General features: G+C 35.8%; 1 protein-coding gene across 1 annotated transcript in view; it reads left to right on the forward strand.

Annotated features, from left to right (window-relative positions):
- The window catches only part of WDR17 (WD repeat domain 17), an 81,047-nt gene that overhangs the window by 20,557 nt on the left and 41,780 nt on the right, over positions 1 to 18,710 (forward strand). Inside the window, exons 4-8 of the mRNA XM_008708869.2 lie at positions 2,626 to 2,856; positions 8,479 to 8,730; positions 10,664 to 10,786; positions 14,217 to 14,401; positions 16,375 to 16,543. Of these exons, the coding sequence (XP_008707091.1) occupies positions 2,626 to 2,856; positions 8,479 to 8,730; positions 10,664 to 10,786; positions 14,217 to 14,401; positions 16,375 to 16,543 (960 nt within the window). The remainder of the gene's footprint in view (positions 1 to 2,625; positions 2,857 to 8,478; positions 8,731 to 10,663; positions 10,787 to 14,216; positions 14,402 to 16,374; positions 16,544 to 18,710) is intronic.

An 18,710-nucleotide genomic window follows, 5' to 3' on the forward strand; every position in this document is an offset into this window, starting at 1 on the left:
AAGTAACGGTTTTCCTGAAGGTTTTCGATACATCAATGAGAAAAAGCCAAAATACTTTCGGTACAAGGCTTTGTCATGTATAAGCAGCAATTGATAGCCTCAATCATAAGATTTTTCATGTTTTTCTGGTCATACCTGTTTCTCTACCAATCACAAATCCTACAGGTTTTTCCACTGCTGTTTTTATTGGGCAACAGTGCATTTTCTCAAGACTTTATATTCAGCTTTATGGGAAATTAATTTTAAGATGCTACCCAATGTCATTGTTCTTATAAAGTTGTCACACAAAATCTATACTAGACTGTAACTTCATAATATTTTCTAAATGTTATGTGAAGGTACAGATTAGGCAGTATATTATTGTATTATCACCTAGCTTATCCACTGATTTGTCATCAAACACCATATGCATCACCTCTTTTCATGATGGAAGAGTTTTTTATTCATGAGCTGTGTGCACAATAGCTTCTTTTGCCACTGAGCATACAATTAAATAAGATTTTTTCATTAGCTGAATCGTTGAACATTATATCAAAAATTAATGATGTACTATACCTTGGCTAATTGAATTTGAATAAAAAAATAGCTAAATCTTAAAGACTTTTTCATTAACATTTATAGAGTTATTAAATAATTGTGGTAACAGTTTTGATCAGTTTTACTTATTTTTCCTTTCCTTACGTATTTTCCTTTCTTTTGAAAATTTTCAGAGGCTTCACAATAAGTTCCTTATGATGTTTCTAAATATCTTCTTAATTTGAAAATTGAAAGCTTTATTTGCAAAAAATATTATGAATATTTTGGTCATTTTCATTGTAAGTAATTCCCTTTGAAATGTCTTAGACTTTGTTTCTTCTTTTCAGAATCCAGCTTAAGCAAAGTAGAAATTTGCTTTTAGTCAACCTTTTTAAAAAATCAATATTGGAACTTGAACTTGCCTCTGTATTTTTTATTTCATCATTCTGTTTTCCACAGTAATAAAAAATTCACTTAAAGGAAAACAAGTATTAGTTTGTTTAAATGTAAAATGTTAAAATTATCATAAAGTTGAAAAATATAACACTTAATAATATCCTTTCGGAAAAATACCCCAAAACACTGTTACCAGTGGATAGTACTACCTACCTATCTCAGAATATTTTGGGGAGAATTAAATGAGTTGATACTTTATAGAGCTCTTAGAAGTACCTACAAATATTAAGCCAGTATAGAAGTCTTTTCTGTTTTAACTATATGACATTGTTTCTGGTCCCTTCTCTTCCTTGCTGCCTTTCTGGAAACATGCATTCAGAGAGCCAGCGTTCTAGAGGCTTTCTTCCCGTGGTGTGACCCATTCAGAGTATCTCATCCCTTATTGGGAAATCCTACTTCTCTTAATGTATCCTAAAACCACATCAGCTTTTGATTGGCCTTATTCATGGACTCATTCATTCCTTCTATAAATATTTATGGAGTTACCTTTTTATGTCAGGCCCTGAACTAGGTGTTAGGCTTCCGGTTTCTGCCTCTTGGAGCATTAAGGACACAAACTGAATTTACTGTCAATGAACAACTTTCAACCCTGTGTCTTTGTTTATATCATTTCCTCTTCCTGGGAAATACTGCTTATCCCATGCGTTAAACTCTACTGCTTCCTCAAAGTATGATTCAAATCCAACTTCTTTCCAGGACAGTTGCCCAAAGGTTCACAAACCTTTCTACACATCACAAGAATTTGGAGAACCTTGTTACAAATAGATTCCTGGGCCCTAATTCCATTTGATCTGATGTGCATATTCAGTTTGCTGATTCTGATGCATTTGTTTAAAGTATCTGTGTTGGGAGATTCATAATCTGTTTTGAGTTATATATTTGCCATGACACTTATTTTATATATGATTATCTGATCCCAGTAATAGTGAGGGAAATACAATTGACTTCTATATTTCTTTTATAGCTTAAAAGGGTCTTTTACAGGCATTATTGTATTTCCTTTCTTAGTATTCATGCGGGATAGATGTTCAGCTATTTTGAGTTATATCCATTTTGTAGATGAGAAGACAGAGGTTTAAGAGGTAAAGTTACTTGTTTAGTTCATCTGAAGCAGCACTAAGATTTGAATCTAAACCCTGATAAGACGTCGATTGTAGCATTAATTTTATTGTTATTAAATCCCTGTAGTAGCATTTAACTTTTTATATACGTAATCCTTATCTTCCCAAGATATTATATCTTATATTTAAGATCCTTTAAAGCAGGAACTATATCCCATATTAACTTATATACCTAGAATGCCTACAGCAAGTCTACACAAAAACCCGGTAAGAATTTATTGCTTTAATATATAGTTTCTGAAAGAAAAAACTCTATAAATCTGAATATATGAAGCATATTATGATATTAGTAGTTTTAAACCTAATGAGGTACTTTTCCTTTCATTACGGAAGCACCGTAGACATGTTGCCTGTAGTCTCTAGGGTCACTTTGTAAGTCCGACTCCCAACTAAGAAGGTGCTAGTATTTTTTGAATAACAAGCCTATTCTTATATTGTAAGTTGTTTTAGAAATGTGCACTGGAAATACTATTTAACAGTACAGTCATCTTCCTCGTGTCTCTATTACGTGTCTGTATTTTATTCCTTCTAGGGATGCCGGCCTCTCTTAGCTGGTGCTGGAACGCAGGTGATGCAGTGGCATTTGTTTCCCACAGAGGCCCACTCTTCATTTGGACCGTCTCAGGCCCAGAGAGCGGACTGACTGTACACAAGGAAGCTCATAGCTTCTTGTCCGATATCTGTATATTCCGATGGCATACCCAGAAAAAGGGGAAGGTTGTATTTGGTCATATTGATGGAAGTCTGTCAATTTTTCAACCAGGTAAGAATTTAATTTAGTTAAGTTTCTTTTTCTTGCCTCATATATGAGGCAAAAATTTCTTGTTTACACAGCATACAGCCAAACTTCACAGTATTTTAATTTTAAAATAATAGTTGTGCAAATAATATCTGGCACCATGAAGTAAATTTTATTGTAATATATTTAACTCAGCTGTGCAGATTGTGCTTTGAGTTAACCCAAATCCAGTCATTTGCCCCATATTTTTACTTTTATAAGTCAATTGTTTATTTCTGTACATTTACTAAGAAAATGGCCTGAAGGAATAAGGACATATGACAGAAGAAATGATGACTTACTAATACTACTCAAAAATATTTTCCCACCTGCTTGTAAAATACCATTGTGATGCTATAGGTCCTTAGCAAAGACTTTGAACTTGAGATAAGAAGGAACAATAAATCTTTGGATTCCCCCATCAGTTAATTAATTTAGCTGAATGAAGGGGTCTGAGAAACTAATTTATGTTTATTTTTTCAATTTAAACAATGATAAAATGTGTAATGGAAAAATCTGAAAATTACATGGATAGCTCTCCACTCAAACTTAGTAAGGCTACCATTTGAGAAACATGCTTTCAGCCATCTGGCATCTCTGTTGATGTATGTGACTCCTAACTTGCTTTTTAGGATTAAGATCGCTACTTTCACAAAATGTATTACATTCAATTTATCTGAAATTAATAGAAGAAAAAACAAATTGAAGTTGAACAGAAGAACTCATGAAAATTTGAATACGTATTTCTTAAATCTTTCTAACATTAAAAAAATGATATATATGATAATTATATATGATCTCACTGATAGGTGGAATTTAAGAAACAAGGCAGAGGATCATAGGGGAAGAGAGGAAAAAATGAAACAAGATGAAACCAGAGAGGGAGACAAACCATAAGAGACTCTTAATCTTAGGAAACAAACTGAGGGTTGCTGGAGGGGAGGGTGGGGAGATGGGGTGGCTGGGTGATGGACACTGGGGAGGCTGTGTGTTGTGCTGAGCGCTGGATGTCGTGTATGACTGATGGATGACAGACCTGTACCCCTGAAACAAATAATACTCTATATGTTAATTTAAAGAAATATGTCAAACGCAATGGGACGTCACTCCCATGATTATATAGTAAAGATAAAGAGATTTTTTTCAGATGTAAAAAAGAATGATATACAAAACATGGATATTTTGGGGCCATTTTATCTCGAATACATTTCAAGCAGGATATACTGTTTTACTTCTTAAAGAAAGACAACAATAAATATACTTCTTTACCACCTCCGCTCTGCTCTTTGCGCGTATACTCTTGTTCCTTCTGGTTATACCAAAGTAACTTGGGGAGAGTTCTATCTGTTTGTTTTAAGTTGGAGTGGGGAGGGATCTGTCCTTGTTTTTTGCTTCATTTAGATTTGTTGTCTCAGACACCTACACCCAATCTGTTCCGTCCTCTGCATGGGGAGAAAATTCTGTTTTATACTTGGTCATTAGGCTCACGGTTAAGTGACCTCATTCACAGACTTCCTCTGTCTGATCTGGTGCATACCACTTCTTTTCCCTCCTGGGTTCTCCCTCTCCAGCAGTCTTCCTCAGTCCCAGGGAGGCAGTTTAGGGACAGTCAGGATGGCTGTGTGCTGTGTGGTTCCTCCTCTTGATTCTCTGCGGTCTGGGGGTGTAACCAGATCTCATTAGGGACTCCCCCACTACTTCCCCAGCCAGCCCGCACCCAGAGATTTCATGAGAATTGTGATACTTTCTTTTTGAGGAATCTGTGTGCTGTTGAGCTCTAAAGAGGATAATGAGGAGTGTACACTTACTTTGCTCCAAATTTCATTCTAGATATTATTCATATTTTATAATTTGTGATCATGACCATCTCTTTTTCATTCACTAGGGCTTTCTTTTCTTGCATTATTATTAGGCACTTTTTTTTTAAATTAGGTATTTTTGAAGGTGTTAAGTCCTAAGACATTGAGACATTGTATTATATATCTAAGATATAAAACATTGAGACATTGTATGTTTATTCTGGCATTGAAAGGATAGGGAGGCATAAAGACCTCCTTTGCCCTTTGTGTCTTCCTTTTGTGGGTTTAAGTCAGAGTGGTGTGTATAATATTTCAGTATCTGACCCGTGACTTCCAGAAGAGGCCATCATTTTCCCGTAACTCATCTTCCAGTTATTAAACGAAGCAATTTGTGCATCTGTACCCATATCGTCAAGTGTTATTTTTCTGGACCCACCCATGAATTCATTTGCTGGGGCTGCCCTAACGAAGTTCCGCATACTGGATGGCTTAGATCAACAAATGTATTGTCTCGCAGTTCTAGAGACCAGAGATACAAAACCAAGGTGTCCACAAGGCCCTCTGAAGGCACCAGGGAAGGCTTTGTTCCAGGCCTCTCTCTTAGCTTCTGGTCATTCCGTAGCTGTGGCAGCCTAACATCAGTCTTCACACGGCATTCTCCCTGTGTGCATGCAGCTCTCTGGTCCAAATTTCTCTTTTTCATAAGGACACAGTCATGTTACATTATAGTTTGCCCTAATGACCTCATCTTAATTTAATATCTGCTAATACCCTATTTCCCAATAAAGTCACATTCATAGATCCGTGGAGGTTGGGACTTCAACATCTTGTGGGAGGACACAATTCAACTCATAACAACCCCGTACAGACTTGTTGGCCTCATTTATTCCATAGGATGTTTAACAATGAATATGTACAAAACATCAGGAAAGATATGATCCTGCCATGTATTTTCCTTTCGCATGTACATGACCTAATGGGTCATGAAGGAAATGCTACTTTTTCTTGTGAGGCTACGTTCTGCATTGCAAGTTTGAAGCTCTGAGACTGTATCATTAATACTGATATTGTTATGCTTTTTACTTTCCCTAAGGAGTGGTCTCCTTTACCTTCTTAATGACCTACTGGCACAACAGATTGTTCTATCTCTAGGTAGCAAGATAGAATTTATGTCCTCCAGGTTCTTGCAGGAGACTAAGACCTCAAGCTCTCTGCTCTCCGGTCCTTATCTCTCGTGGAAGAAAAAGGTAATATTCACGAGGTGATGCAGCTGACTTTTACACCTTCTCCCTTTCAGTCTGAAAAGCACCACTTTATTCTGTATTCTGTATTGGATTTTCATGTAAAAATTCACAAATGAACAGAGGATTCTAGAGCCAAAAACATTAGAAAACGGCTCTAGCCATTTTAAGTTACAGTTTTGGACAAAGTTAGGTCATCAGAAGTTTTTTTTTATCTTCATAATCGAAATGTTTTCATTGAATTGACTTTGGTGTTATTCCAAGGATGTGCATTAATCAAATTTGCATGGTTTTATTTTAGAAATGTTGATGACATTGTCTCTGTGTAATACTGCGTTCCCTTTTTGAAAACACACAGGAGACCTGTATTTCTGGTCTCAGTTCTGGGAAAAGTTGTGCTTTTCCTGAGCACTTTTTTTTTTTTGTCGTTTTGTTTTATTTTTATCCTGTGGACACCACGAGTTATGTAACCGTTCATGATTTTTTTTTTTCCTCTTTGCTTTGGCCACTGGTTTCAGAACCCAAATTCGAACAGCTATGTGTATTATACACGACCTCATTTCATTTTTAAACCCCAATTTTCCCTTGCCCTAGTTTGTTTTTTGTTTTTGTTCTGAAAGAGAGGCCGAGCAGATAGAGAGTGCGCACAAGGGGGAGGAGGGGCAGAGGGAGAGGGAGAAGCAGACTTCCCACTGAGCAGGGAGCCCACTGCAGAACTGGATCCCAGGATCTTAGAAGCATGACCCGAACAGAAGGCAGATGCTTAACCGACTGAGCCACCCAGGCACCCCTAGTTTTTGTTTTTTATACAGCAATTATCAACCTTATCTTCTTATTGACTTACTGTCCTCAAATGCTTCTGTCCTTATTTGACAACACAAGTTGGCTGATATTTGTATAATAAAATAGAACATAAATAAAAATAAATATAATATACGAAATAATGAAATATTATCAGCTGTTCTAATGGCTGGCTGTAAAATTTTATAGATCTAGTGTTCTATTTTTTTAAATAAAAATGTTGGTACTAGACAGAAGAGAAAACAGTGACTATAATTCATAATCATTTTGACTAAGCGTGTGCTTTCAAGCAACATGATTTAGATACCATAGCATTTGCATTGCAAATTTTCCCATGTTTGTGTTACTGTTGTTCTTATTTTTTTTTTTCACATTCTGGAATATTTTTCATAAACCATTGATATTAACTGGCAAATGCAAATACCTGAAAATCACTTAAGAAATAGCTTTAGTACAACTTAGGAAAATCATTTTTCTATCTCCCTCTGACTTGTAATGATTAACTATATTAATATTCATTACTGCTTGTCAGATCAAATAGCATTTTAGCAGATGCTTATTTTGGGAAAGAAGAAGCAAACTTTTCTTGATGATGATTGCAAAAATTTAATAAAGCCAAATGAAACATCACATGTACCTTCTATGATTTTATACGCAAAAATTCTAAATAAAATGTAAGATCAACATCATAAAGAATAATGTATTCTGACAAATTTAATCCCAACCCAGAAACTATAAGATTTTCAGTTCATTTTACAAATAGCTTATATATATCCAAGGAAATGGATGTTTTCTGCTTTTATAATCTGATACATTGAAAAACAATATATAATAGTGATATTACAAAAGGAGCTATGGTATCTGTCAGTTGGGTTTTTGTTTAGTAAACACGTCTTGTAGTGTTTATAATACTCAGGAGGAGTTGGTTCTGTGAAGACTGTGGTCTCTGAACACCGTTGTTTCGCTGCCTTTCCTCTGGGAATGGGCTAATTGGAGCCCTGTGTGGTGTATCAGCAGAAGCATCTTTTTCCCCATTGCCAGTTGTGTCTAAATTTGGAAGGAACAAGAGAATTCTTTGATAATCCTTCGCTTCATTTAATTTCACATGTTTTCTGTCCCTATTTTTCTGGCTGTCTTATTTGTACTAGTTGTCAGGCGTGAGTTATGGTTATGACCACTGCTGTGATGCATGAAGAAGGGGTGCTGCTTATAATAGGCCCCACGGTTCTTAGCACTTGAAGTGGCTAACTCAATCTTTTACAAAACTCTATGAGCTAAGTATTGTTATGTTCTCCATTATACAAATAAAACCCTGAGCCCATAGAGATTCAGTGTCTTGTCCAAGAGCACAGAGCTCCTCGGTGGTGGAACGAGGCTGTGCACCGAGGCTGCTGCGAAGTCTGTGCTTTTAATCACAACAGGGTGTTCCTCTTGGTAAGCACTTCCCTCTCCCCACACCGCTGTAACTCAGTGGAAATTGTAGTTGATGACAAGATCATGGGTATTGTTTATCTGTGTCTTTTTCTTTCAACATTTCAGTAACAAATAGGAGATTCAGGGCCCAGAGATCACCAGAGCAGAGCAGTTCAGTCTGACTTTCATCTCATTCCCCTGAACTCCCGTGTCACGTGTGACCTCTGCACAGAAGGGCTCTGTTCCCAGTACTCTCAGAGACCAGGCTGTGCAAAGAGGAAATTAATATGATCTCAATTGTTGATTTTCTTTTGAGCATTTTGTTAGAATCTTTTTTCTTTATATTTTAATAGGTAATAGAAGTCAGAAACATGTTCTGAGACCTGAATCTCTTGAAGGGACAGACGAAGAGGATCCAGTGACAGCCCTGGAATGGGATCCGCTGTCTACCGATTATCTCCTTGTGGCTAATTTGCATTTTGGAATTCGCCTGCTAGATTCGGAATCACTGTATTGCATAACAACATTTAATTTTCCCAGTGCAGCAGCTTCTGTTCAGTGCTTGGCCTGGGTTCCCAGTGCTCCTGGGATGTTTGTAACTGGGGGTGAGTTTACCCTGTTCCCCAGAGTTTTAAATAAATGTATATTCTCAATTGAGTCAGAGAATTTATACTTTTTTATCAGCTAATTTTGAGTAAAATGTATTATCATCCCAGTGTTATCATTTATAATAGTAAATGCCTAGTTTACTTTTATTTATACTGTATGTCATTAACATAATGACAAATTAAAATGAAACTAAGGCCCAGTTTCCAGGTTTCTGGTTATCAGTCGGAACGTGTTCTATAGGTGCACACACATGCTCATGTTTTTGTGTTCACAAATAGAAGACAAAGACAATCCAGTTTCAGCCATGGAAGGATGACAGTGAAAGTACGGACTAGAAAAAAGTTGATCTAGATAGGAGTTCTGGTAGCCTCACTGATAATTTGGACAGTCAGTGACCATGAGTACCTAGATAGACCAAGGCATTTTCAATCTAAGCTGGAAATGAAAGTGGAATTTATCATCATGGCTCGAAAGGAAGCTCCTTTATGCTTCCCCAGTCATGAGAGAATTAGTAAAGCTAAGAAGTGACAGGGGATGGGAAGATGAGGGCACTTAAGCTAGTAACTAGAAATTAAATAACTCCTACTGCTTTCTTAGGATGCAAGAGAGAGATCTCTGAAAGACTGAGTGCTTTCAGCTGCTGTATAAATACTTCCCATATTTGCGTAACGTGAAATAACAGTCTTTATCCTTGCAACTGTCTTGAAGAAATTCATTGCTTCTTTAAGCATTCACATTACGCATGGAAGTAGATGGAGTCTTACTTATATATCTTAACTGCCTTTCATTTTGTAGGATTAAATTAATGACAGTCATGGACATTTTAAATATAGTATTATTCCTGAGTTAAAATTCACATACCATAAAACTCAGCATTTTGAAGCATACGTGCTGTGATGTCTGTAGTCACAAAGGTGTACAACCATCACTGTGACCTCACTGTGGAACATTTTGTCATGCCCCCAGTAGACTCTAGGTGGCAGCAGTTGCTCTTCATGAACCCCTCTCCACGGCCCCAGGTGCACACGTGTGTGTATATAAACTGCTAATCTACTTTCTGTCTCTGAGGATTTACCTAGTCTGGACGTTTCATAGTAGTGGAATCATTCAGTACAAGTGTCCGACTTCTCTGACTTACCATAAAATTTTCAAGGTTCATCCATGTTGTAGTGTGTATGAATACTTCCTTTTTATGGATGAATAATATTCCATTGTATGGATATGCCACATTTTCTTTATCCATTTATCAATTGACAGACATTTACCTTGTTTCCACTTTTTTTTGCTATTATGAATAATGCTGTGATGAACATTGGTGTACAGGTTTTTGTGTGGACATACGTTTATCATTCTGTTGGGTATATGTGTAGGAGTATAGTTGCTGAGTCATATGGTAACTCTGTTTAATCATTTGAGGAACTGCCAGAAAGTTCCCCAGAGTAGCTTCTATATTATAGATGGGATTTTCTGGAAGTGAGGGAGCTTTCTAATTGGTCTTTTGGTATATCAGGCAGTCTCGGTTGCAAGTGAGCAAGGAGCAGTTTACGTACATTTCAAAAGACAAAATATTATTCAATGTTAGAGGTGGAAAGTTTTTTGTAGCTGGCTTTCCTAGGGCAAGTGTGTCAGTGGGTGCTTTTTTTGTGATCAAACTCTGATAATGACCTTTGTAGGGGGAAACTGCCAAAGCAGTCAGTCCCTCACCCTAGGGGAGGTTTTGGAACAGAAGAAAGCAAAATAAGCCAAACATTTAAAGGATGAGTAGCATTTCACCTATTTCTTTGGGTCATTGTACAATTTTGTTGGAAGAATGTCAGGAAGTGGTGCAAAAAGTCTCGTGAGTTAAAGTTTTTGTTACTACTTTTATGTCTGGGCATTTTATGTTTCAAATAAAACTAGTTAATATAATGCTTTTCTTGATCTGACTAGATTCTCAAGTGGGTGTTTTGCGCATTTGGAATGTTTCAAGAACAACACCTATTGATAATTTTAAATTAAAGAAAACAGGGTTTCACTGCTTACATGTACTTAATTCTCCTCCAAGAAAAAAATGTAAGTAAAAAATTATCAAAATTTAATATTTTAAAATGTCAGATTTACTGCTATCAAACAAAATGACTAATATAATGATATAAACATACCAACTGAACATAATAAAAAAATAAATTTACACTGTATGTTAACCTACTGGAAATTAGAAACTTGGAAAGAAAAAAGAAAAAAGATAAACATACCAAATACTATAACCTACTGAAAAGCAGATTTTTAAAAATAGCCTTTGATAATATGTGTACGAAAGGAGCCATCAAGGCCACACAATATCTAATATTACTAAGTTGAAAATATTTAGAGCCAAGTTACATTTTTAAAATGCTGATAAATGGGGATATTAAGATAATCTCAAATTATCTACATGGGGAAAATAAAGCAATGATATTGGTGAAAATAAGAATATCAAGAGTAATGGATCCAGTAAAGTTGGTCTGAACTAGGAGACTTTATGTTCTAAGTGTGGCTCTTTTACAATCTGTAGGGCCTACAACAAAGTTGAAATACCCTAAATATTTGAAATACAGGATCTGTATGTATATTTGATGTTTGAATACCAGATGTCACTGGATTAGTAGCTGCTATTTTGGGTATTCTTCCCTTATTTTTGTGTACTTTTTTTCTGATTACCTTTTACTGCTTCTCTAAGAAAAAATAATAAAATACACTTAAGCGATAAAGGAAAGACCGGAATTTGGGGAGAGGTTTAGAATTTGAATTTTTCTTAAACATGAGAAAAAGTAAGCCAGTCATGATTACTCTGTGTGGCTGCTAGTGCTTTCGTTTTTGTGTGGCTCGTAGAAAAACTTGGGGAAGGGGATTTAGTGATTGAGCAATCAGGAGTTACTGATTCCTCTTACTCACTACTTACTCTTCATAATATACTAAATAATTAGCAAGAGCAATTCACTTTTTTATCATCTAGTGTCTCTATTTTTTATTTTATTTTTTTCTTTTCAAATTTTTATTTAATTTCTAGTTAACACACAGGGCAATATTGGTTTCAGGGGTAGAATTCGGTGACTCATCACTTACATCTAACACCCGGTACTCATCACAAGTACCCTCCTTTTTTTTTTTTTTTTAAAGATTTTATTTATTTATTTGACAGAGATAGAGACAGCCAGCGAGAGAGGGAACACAAGCAGGGGGAGTGGGAGAGGAAGAAGCAGGCTCATAGCGGAGGAGCCTGATGTGGGGCTTGATCCCAAAACACCAGGATCACTCCCTGAGCTGAAGGCAGACGCTTAACCGCTGTGCCACCCAGACGCCCCACACAAGTACCCTCCTTAATCCCCATCACCCATCTAGCCCATCCCCCACCCACATCCCCTCCATCAACCCTCAGTTTGATCTCTACAGTTAAGAGTCTCTTATGCTTTTTTCCCCTCTCCCTTCCCCCAGACTTCCCAGATGTTCATATGTTTTTTTCCTTAAATTTCACGTATGAGTGGAATCATATAGTATTTGTCTTTCTCTGACCAACTTATTTCGCTTAGTATTATACTCTCTAGTTCAATCCATGTCATCACAAATGGCAAGATTCTGTTCTTTATGATGGCTGAATAATATTCCATTGTGTGTGTGTGTGTGTGTGTGTGTGTGTACACACACACACCAAGGGGCCATTCGAAGTAATGTTATTTCGGTTGCAAATTTAGTATCCAGTCTAGTGGGCAATGGCAAATAGGGGATAATCTCTGTGTTTAAACCTTCAGGCTTTCCACAAATTAAATCTTTTCTGTGGAGCCCTAACAGTTCTGAATCCCAGAAACTGGAGGGTGTAGCAACATTAGGGCCAGAGAAGTATTATGCTGGAGACTAACATATTGCTTAGGTCTCCCGTATTTTTTTACGTTATTAGTTTCTTTGTTTATTTGCTATCATGGGGGTGACTGAAGTTTTATAGATTTTCTTCTTTCATATTTTTTTCTTATTACAAGCGTAATCCCTGCCCTTTAGAGGAAAAATACAAAATATAAAGAAGCACATACCCATCTTGTCGTTATTAAGCAAATCCTTCAGGCTACCTATTATTAAACATCTTGTTTTTTTCTCCCTGTTTTTTAATGTAATAAAGTGTGGAATAAGAAAAATTATGTGAAAATGAAAAATTTTAGTTGCAGATGTACCAAATGCTTTAAAAAGATAAATTACAGATACAGAGTAACATAAAAGTTATCAACACCACCCATAATATCAACAAATGAAAATATTATAAGAATCAGCCATGGAACATGCTAATTTTAATGAAACTGTCAGCAGTATGTTATTGAACCAAATGCCTCTTTTGTTATTAGTAGTTTATGATAGTGTGGACTTCCTGTCATGCTCAGATTTTGAGAAGTGAGTGTTATCCAAATGAATGTGGTAAGAAAGACTTTATTATATTTGGATCAAAAAGCGAGTTTACTGGGGAATATTTATCTATATTCCACTATGTCATTAATACCGATTGGTCTGATCATTTCCAGCAGTATCATTATTTTGAATTATGTTTGCAAGAGAATATTCACGTTCTTTTTTTTTTTTTTTTTAAGATTTTATTTATTTATTTGACAGAGAGAGAGACAGCCAGCGAGAGAGGGAACACAAGCAGGGGGAGTGGGAGAGGAAGAAGCAGGCTCATAGCGGAGGAGCCTGATGTGGGGCTCGATCCCATAACGCCGGGATCATGCCCTGAGCCGAAGGCAGACGCTTAACCACTGTGCCACCCAGGTGCCCCGAGAATATTCACGTTCTAAGGAAAAACTTCTTGAAAGAACACAAGAGACGAGACAAAGAATAAACAGAGAGATATTTATAGAATTTAAAATTGAGAAATGGAAGTGAATGAACAGTGCAAATAAACCCGACAAGGAAGAGAGAAACATTGAGATGCAAATGTATGTCAGGCAGTTTGTGAATCTTAATTTGGGTGCTAAATTACACTGTATTATAAAGAACCTCAAAAAGAATTATTTTCATTGGATCGGAAATTAGTGGAAGAGAGTTATTAGCTTTCAAATAAAAACATTCTCATTCATGTTTGTGTGTGTAGAGGGGAAGTAAGCCATATGAGTCAGCATTTTGAAAAAAGATTCTAATTAAAAAATAATGATGCTGTGGTTTAATTTATGGGGTGATAAGAAACCAAATATTCACAACATATTGTGGTTCCTCACTCACTAATTTTCATCCATTTTGCTGCACCTGCACTTCTATACATCTCTTCGAAATAACATCCAGTGTTACGTGTATGTATGTATAATCTTTGGCAGTGCTGCAGAAGGACTTCTGTGGCAGAAAATGTGGTTCTTGCCTAATGGTTTACTGATACAAGTTCTGGATAAAAGAAAACAGAGGGACATCTTTATAAATTAAGCCCTGTGGTTTCATTCCAGCTTATGGGAAGCTGTTGGTATAAATATTTACTTGTTTATTTCTTTTTTAGTTTCAACCCAGTCTCCAACGAAAAATCATTATACGTCCTCGACAAGCGAAGCAGTTCCACCCCCAACTTTGACGCAGAATCAGGCATTTTCCCTTCCTCCCGGGCATGCGGTGTGCTGCTTCTTGGATGGTGGAGTTGGGCTTTATGACTTGGGAGCCAAGAAGTGGGATTTTCTTAGGGACTTGGTATGTCTGTGGTCATTCCTTCTTTAATACACCACACTTATTTTGTGTTAGCTCTTGATGTTGACTTTTACTTACACACTAAGATTGTTAAAGTTATTTTTGTAAAGAATCGTGTGTTAGGACTTATCTTAGTTGGCTGAAACATTTTAGAATTATGTGTAGAATGATGGATGACGAGACTAGGAGAATTCTTAAAATTTTAAATGTTAAACTTCTTTCAATATTAATGTTTATTTAGCTTATTGTGATTACTGTGCATGGTTGGTAGTGTTTCCATTCTTGAGTACACCACGTTGATCCTTCATATAGTATTGGAACATTACGTTGCTGTACTATATTTTGGAAGCAAAACGAGAAATAAATATTCTTTCAGGAGGAGGGACAAGTCCATCCCTCCAGTTACTGCAGCCTTTTTTGTTCATATCTGTGAAACGAACAAGGTTGGGTTCAGTGTTTTCTAAGATTTTCTGAGATTTCTAAGATTTAGTGCTGTTATCAAATCAATACAATGATTCTATGATTCTGTGATCATTAAGCCTCCATATAAAATAGAGTACAACCTCGCTGAGGACTCACATTTTTGACGGGTGTTGTTCTGTGCTTTATCGGGGATAAAGGTACCCCACCTAAGATAGTGCCTGGCATATAGCAAGACTTTATTCAATTTTGTTGAATGAATGAATCTGTGAACAAATGAAGGCATGTAATAAGGTGTATTATGTTGTAATTGATATTTGTCAATAATCAGCTTCTTTAAACCTCCCTATTTCAGAGTGCATAAAATGTCTATTTTCTACAGGTTTGCATTACACTCATCAAATGTTGTTTGTTTTTCTATAGAAAAACTTAGAAAAGTAATCTAGAGCTATAATCACCCTTGTAAAAAAAAAAATTGAGGGAAAGAAAGTAATACTGTATCATTTTAGGACAAATTTAATTTTGTCCTTGAGTGAAAAAGTTGAAATATTGCCAAAAATTTTTTGTAACCATGTGTAGCTTAGTTATTTTTAAATATTCCTTTTGTAGATATTCTCTAGATTATTTCATTTTATTTCCATGTAAACTTTTTATGTAAACTCTTTTCCAGTGTGGTCAACTCTTCCTGTACTTCAAATTACCATATACTTTCCAAAAAGTTGTGAAAGGGAAGAGAGAAAAATACAAGAAGACACTTAAATCTGTAAAAACTTACATTAGCAAATGAGAAATCATGCAGTCTAAGTTCAGTAGTTTCTCTTGAGTGTGTATCTTCATATTAAAATATTTCATTTAGAAAACTTATGTTATTTGACAGTTCTCATAAACACTAAAATATTCCTTGATTATAAATTATTTCAGTGGCTTGTTTTCACTTTAATAATGCCTGCCAGTCAGAAGAGATAGTGATTTTTTTTCCTTATGATTTTCGAAGAATAAAGTTGTTAGAAAATTTGGACAAGACTAATTAAAAATCAAGGCTATGCTGGATTCTTCTTATTGCTGCCAAAATCATGAAGTTCTTTTGGAGTGTGTCATTGGTACAACAAACAGAATGTTTGCATTTAAGGACCTATAGTTTCAATTTCATCTTGGTCTTTTATTATACTTCCAGAATGACATAGTAACTATTGATAGTTAACTGCTTTATAAATTTCTAGCATGGTATCCTGTATATGATAATCAGAAAAGATATGTGTTGCATTCTTTTTTTTGAACATCTTTGTATGTAGTTGCGGATTGAAGGCATTGTGGTTGAATAAAATCTGGGTCTGTACAAAAGAGTACAGTAATAACAGCACAGAGAACGTTCAACCACAGCAGTGATTCTAATTTTGTATTTACATGTATGTATATATATATATATCACATATATATTTTTACATAAATACTTGGAAACCATAGTACATATGTCAACTTGATTATACACTGTGGTTTGTTTATTAATAACATGAATCTTCCTCAGCAGTTGTGACTTCTCTATGCTGCATTCCTAGGGACATGTGGAAACGATCTTTGACTGCAAATTCAAACCTGATGATCCCAATCTTTTAGCAACAGCTTCTTTTGATGGCACTATAAAAGTCTGGGACATAAACACACTAACAGCTGTGGACACCTCCCCGGGTAACGAAGGGGTTATTTACTCCCTATCATGGGCCCCAGGTAAGAAGTGTTTTATTAAAATCAAGAATGCAGTTAAATGACTCTCCTAACTTTTGTTTTCATTTGAATTATATTCTTCTCTCAATGCCATCTTGCTCCAAATAATTGTAAGGGCAAATTAGTACCAACATATGTGTTGGTTCAGTTTTTCTGGGGTTTTTGAATAAACTGCCCTTGCACAGGCACTTTGATTTCTGGACCTTTCTATGTGACATAATCATATACAAAAGCCACAGTCAATAAAGATGATCTTTTTGTTTGTTTGTTTTTATTGGTTTTTTTTAAATTTTTTAATTTTATTCTATTTTTCTCATTATGTTCAGTTAGCCAACATATAGTACATCGTAAGTTCTTCGTGTAGTGTTCAACAGTCCATTAGTTGCATATAACACCCAGTGGTCATCCCAGCACGTGCTCTCCTTAATACCCATCACCTGGTCACCCCATCCTTAAGGATGATCTTCACCCATCTAATTTTAGCTGCATTTGTATAGCTATGCTTTTCAAGGTATAACACATTTTGCATGATGATAGTTTTCCTTAAAATTTTCATATGAATCAAATACATGGAAATTTAAAAAATATAATACATGTCTTTCCCTGAGACATCTGTTTGTAAATATGAATGATTATATGTAATCACAGTTCAATTTTGACCATGTATTCAATATAAATTCCACCTTTGTAAATATTAAAGAACTTTTATGCCAGAATAGGGTTTTTTGTATGATCTCAGAAAAATGCTACCTTTATACATATATTCCTGTACAAAAAGGAGAGAAAAGATATCCTTGAAACCTCTGACTTTTTTTTCAAAACATTATTTCCCTATATCATTCTGCACACCCAAATGAATTTTTCACTTTATGAAGTATATAGAATGCTTTTCTTATTTGTCCTAGTGGTAACATATTGATTTAAAACCCATGTATAACCAGGATGTAGCTTATTTTTTAGATTATCTTCTCATGCACAGGGATTTTTAGCCTTAAATTTATGGGCTGTCAAGGGTTTTAGATGTCTTCAGGGATGCTGGGAATGTCTTAGATTTTATGCATAGAAGTTTTAGCGTTTGTGTGTATGTGCCTGTGTCTGTCAAAGATTATCATAGGAATCAGATTTTCAGAGAGGTCTGTGATACAAAAAAGGCTAAGAACTTAGTGCTGTTTTATTTATTCCTCATCTCCCACAATAAGGAGAAGATCCAGAGAAGGTTTTCCTTCCAGCTCTTACTCTGACAGTAGTTGATCCTGTAAGCAGAACAAGCTTAGTGTCATCATGGATACAAGGCCAATTGGAAAAAGAAGTTACTTCACTAATTGAGAAGTGAGGCACAAAAAGAGCTAATTCGGTCTCTTACCTGCTGCCTTCTTCATATTCATGCCTATTTGACGTTTCATGATTACCAACATTTATGAAAGAGGGTCTGGGAGGGTGAATAATTCACTCAGGTTACACGCATCGTGGTAGAATCTAGGTCTACACAGTTGTCAGTTTGACTTGGCAGCCTGTGCTCTGCGGCAGCGCCATATGCTTCTGTGCAACAGGGCCCCTGGCTAGTGGCCCAGCGACATGGCGCCGTGACAGCTATTAGTTGAACAGCCTTCCTCGTACGGAGTGTCACGTCAGCCTCAAACCTAAAACTTAAATAGAAATCACAACTGTAAAAACTGTTGCTCTGATTCATAACACAGAACCCGATCTTGCCTAAAGCATTATTTCACTCTCTACATTGAGAATTTGCCTCAGGAAAATAGGAATGTTGGAAACTGGAAATTCTTTAATTTTTTGAAATGTGATTACTGAGGAATCTCTACTTTTAGCTAAGTATGGATAAAATTTAAAAGAAGAATGAAAGTTGATAGGGATGGAAGTAGAGTAGGGTATAGAGGGTTGCATAACTTGATACAGTAGCAACCACAGGAAAAGGAAAAAAAAGGTACAAATTAATATGGAAACTTCTCGATAATTTGAGAACCCAAAAAGGGAAACAGAATGAAAACACTAGAAATATGGTAAGGATATATTTTTTTTAGACTTATAATCATTTATCACAAAGTATTTCCTCCATGTTTTACTTGTAGGTGGCACAGGACAGCTGTTCCTTTTGTTAACGGAGAAAGCCTCTTCTTTGACTGCCTTGCAAAAAACACTTAAATACTAGATC

The sequence above is a fragment of the Ursus maritimus genome, unplaced genomic scaffold, assembly GCF_017311325.1.
Source record: "Ursus maritimus isolate PB19 unplaced genomic scaffold, ASM1731132v1 scaffold_28, whole genome shotgun sequence".
Classification (NCBI taxonomy): Eukaryota; Metazoa; Chordata; class Mammalia; order Carnivora; family Ursidae; genus Ursus; species Ursus maritimus.